This window comes from Abramis brama (genome assembly GCF_963993115.1).
Source record: "Abramis brama genome assembly, chromosome: 17".
NCBI classification, from domain to species: domain Eukaryota; kingdom Metazoa; phylum Chordata; class Actinopteri; order Cypriniformes; family Leuciscidae; genus Abramis; species Abramis brama.
The window spans coordinates 97,501-100,000 of NC_139979.1; the positions used below are offsets into that span (position 1 = coordinate 97,501).

General features: G+C 47.3%; 1 protein-coding gene across 2 annotated transcripts in view; it reads right to left on the reverse strand.

Annotated features, from left to right (window-relative positions):
• The window catches only part of vps13b (vacuolar protein sorting 13 homolog B), a 175,204-nt gene that overhangs the window by 15,026 nt on the left and 157,678 nt on the right, over nucleotides 1–2,500 (reverse strand). For both annotated transcript variants that reach the window (XM_084089596.1, XM_084089597.1), the window contains exons 49-50: nucleotides 1,136–1,343; nucleotides 454–642 (exon numbers count right to left, since the gene is read on the reverse strand). In XM_084089596.1, coding sequence (XP_083945722.1) covers nucleotides 454–642; nucleotides 1,136–1,343 — 397 coding nt within the window. The remainder of the gene's footprint in view (nucleotides 1–453; nucleotides 643–1,135; nucleotides 1,344–2,500) is intronic.

Here is a 2,500-nt window from a genome sequence, read left to right on the forward strand (position 1 = left end):
CTAGAGGGCGTCTCACACACACACTCCACATATGCCTCATAGAAGTAGTAGACAACAACACACGTCATTCCCTGTGGGCATCATCCTATCTGTATTGGAATAAACAGAAGATTGAAATGCTTTGATTTGATGATTTGATTTCAAATGTTGTCTTTTGTTGGACAAGAGGTTCATAAATGCTTCTCAGGTTTGGAAAGATGTTTGGCGTGTGTTGCTTTTTCAAATGCACGTTATAATCGACTCAAACACACAGTGCTTTCAGAGTGAGCCGCGTTACTGAGCCGTACGTCACTGACACACTGCCCATAACAAATCACAGCCTTCGCCATTTCAAAAATCACAATAATCCAAATCGGTTTAAGCATGTTTTCATGTTAATTGCGATTAATTGTGCAGCCCTAATGCAGACACAGGTAACGTGATGATAAAACAGCCTAACACACACAAACACACCTTGAGTTTTCCGGGCTGTGTGCCGAGTGTGATGTCCGTGTGTATGTATCCCTCCTCATCCAGCAGCAGGACCTCGGCTCCGCCCCCTTCTGGCCACCGTGGCGACGACACCTCGTGGACCAATCGCACGGCAGGAGACTTGTGCACCGTGTTAGTGTGTGGCCAATAGATGCCAATCTGGAAGGCATCCTGCGGGTCACACACACACACACACACACACACACACACGATCAGGACAGACGTGACAGGGAGACACAGACAGTGAGACACAGACAGACAGTGAGACACAGACAGACAGACAGTGAGACACAGACAGTGAGACACAGACAGACAGACAGACAGACAGTGAGACACAGACAGACAGACAGTGAGACACAGACAGACAGTGACACAGACAGACAGTGACACAGACAGACAGTGAGACACAGACAGTGAGACAGACAGTGAGACAGACAGACAGACAGTGAGACAGACAGACAGTGAGAGACAGACAGACAGACAGACAGTGAGACAGACAGTGACACAGACAGTGAGACACAGACAGTGAGACAGACAGTGAGACAGACAGACAGTGACACAGACAGACAGACAGTGAGGCAGACAGATAGACGGACAGACAGTGAGACAGACAGTGAGACGGACAGACAGTGAGACAGACAGTGAGACAGACAGAGAGACAGACCTTGAAGTTGGGCGGTACGATGGTTCTCCCAGCTGGAATCTGCACTACGATGCTCTCGGCCTCAAACATCCACAGGTCCCAGTGCGAGCGGTTCACCAGTAGAGCCCAGGGCAGCAGCTCCACCAGCAGTGTGTTCAGACCCGCGCGCCACACACTCAGGCGCACCTGCATCGGGCTGTCCCACTGCGCCACCGGCTCCACCGCACACCTGCACACACACACCATCATATCACCATATTCAAGTTTTAACTATAGTGATAACGATAATGATAATTATAATAATAACTACAATGATAGTATATAATGATAAACTATAATGATAACTAAAACAATAACTATAATGATAACGTGTGTGTGTGTGTGTGTGCACATAAGTATTCACAGCTTTTGCTCAATACTTTGTTGAAGAACCTTTGGCACCAATTACAGCCTCAAGGCTTTTTGAGTATGATGCTGCAAGCTTGGCACACCTGTTTTTGGACAGTTTCTGCCATTCTTCTTTGCAGAACCTCTCAAACTCCATCAGGTTGGATGGGGAGCGTCGGTGCACAGCCATTTTCAGATCTCTCCCAAGATGATCAATCGGGTTCGAGTCTGGGCTCTGGTGGGCCACTCAAGGACATTCCCAGAGTGTGCTGAGGGTCGTTGTCCTGTTGGAAGATGAACCGTCACCACAGTCTGACGCCGCCTTCACACTGGCAGTTGAAATCAGCTCCGTAATACGCAATACGCCCCCAGCGGACGTCGTGCTACACCGTTGAAAAGCTTCGGAAGCGAGTAGAACAAAAATGGCGGAGAGATTAGAACGGTTGATTTTGTCAGTGTCAGAATGTACAATTCTGTATGATCTCTCTGATGAGGGCTATAGAGACATTAATCGAAAGGCTGCTGCGTGGAGGAAAGTTGCCCAGGACGTTGACATGTCAGGTCGGCTAAATGTGATATAGTGGTATAAAGGGCTTTTAATTGTATTAACTGCCCTAATAACGTTAGAAAATCATGAAAATAAAAAAATGACATGTCGTTATAAAATCATTATTTATTTTATTCAAAGTTAAGAATTCAGGTTTGTTTATCAGTACCATAGCAACGCTAACTTCCGCTGGAATTGTCGGATAGGAACCGTCCGTAACCTTTCGCAAGAGTTCAATTTTTGGATGACCAACTGACACGATTTTTTCCGCACCGCACTCGTTCGGACCCGGTTCGGACCCATTCGCATGCGGTCTGCGAATCTCCATAGGAAAAATGACTTCCGGTCGCTTTGAAGCCGTATCAGAGCTGATTTCAACTGCCAGTGTGAAGGCGGCGTGAGGTCCAGAGCGCTGGAGCAGGTTTTCATCAAGGACATCTCTGTACATTCAT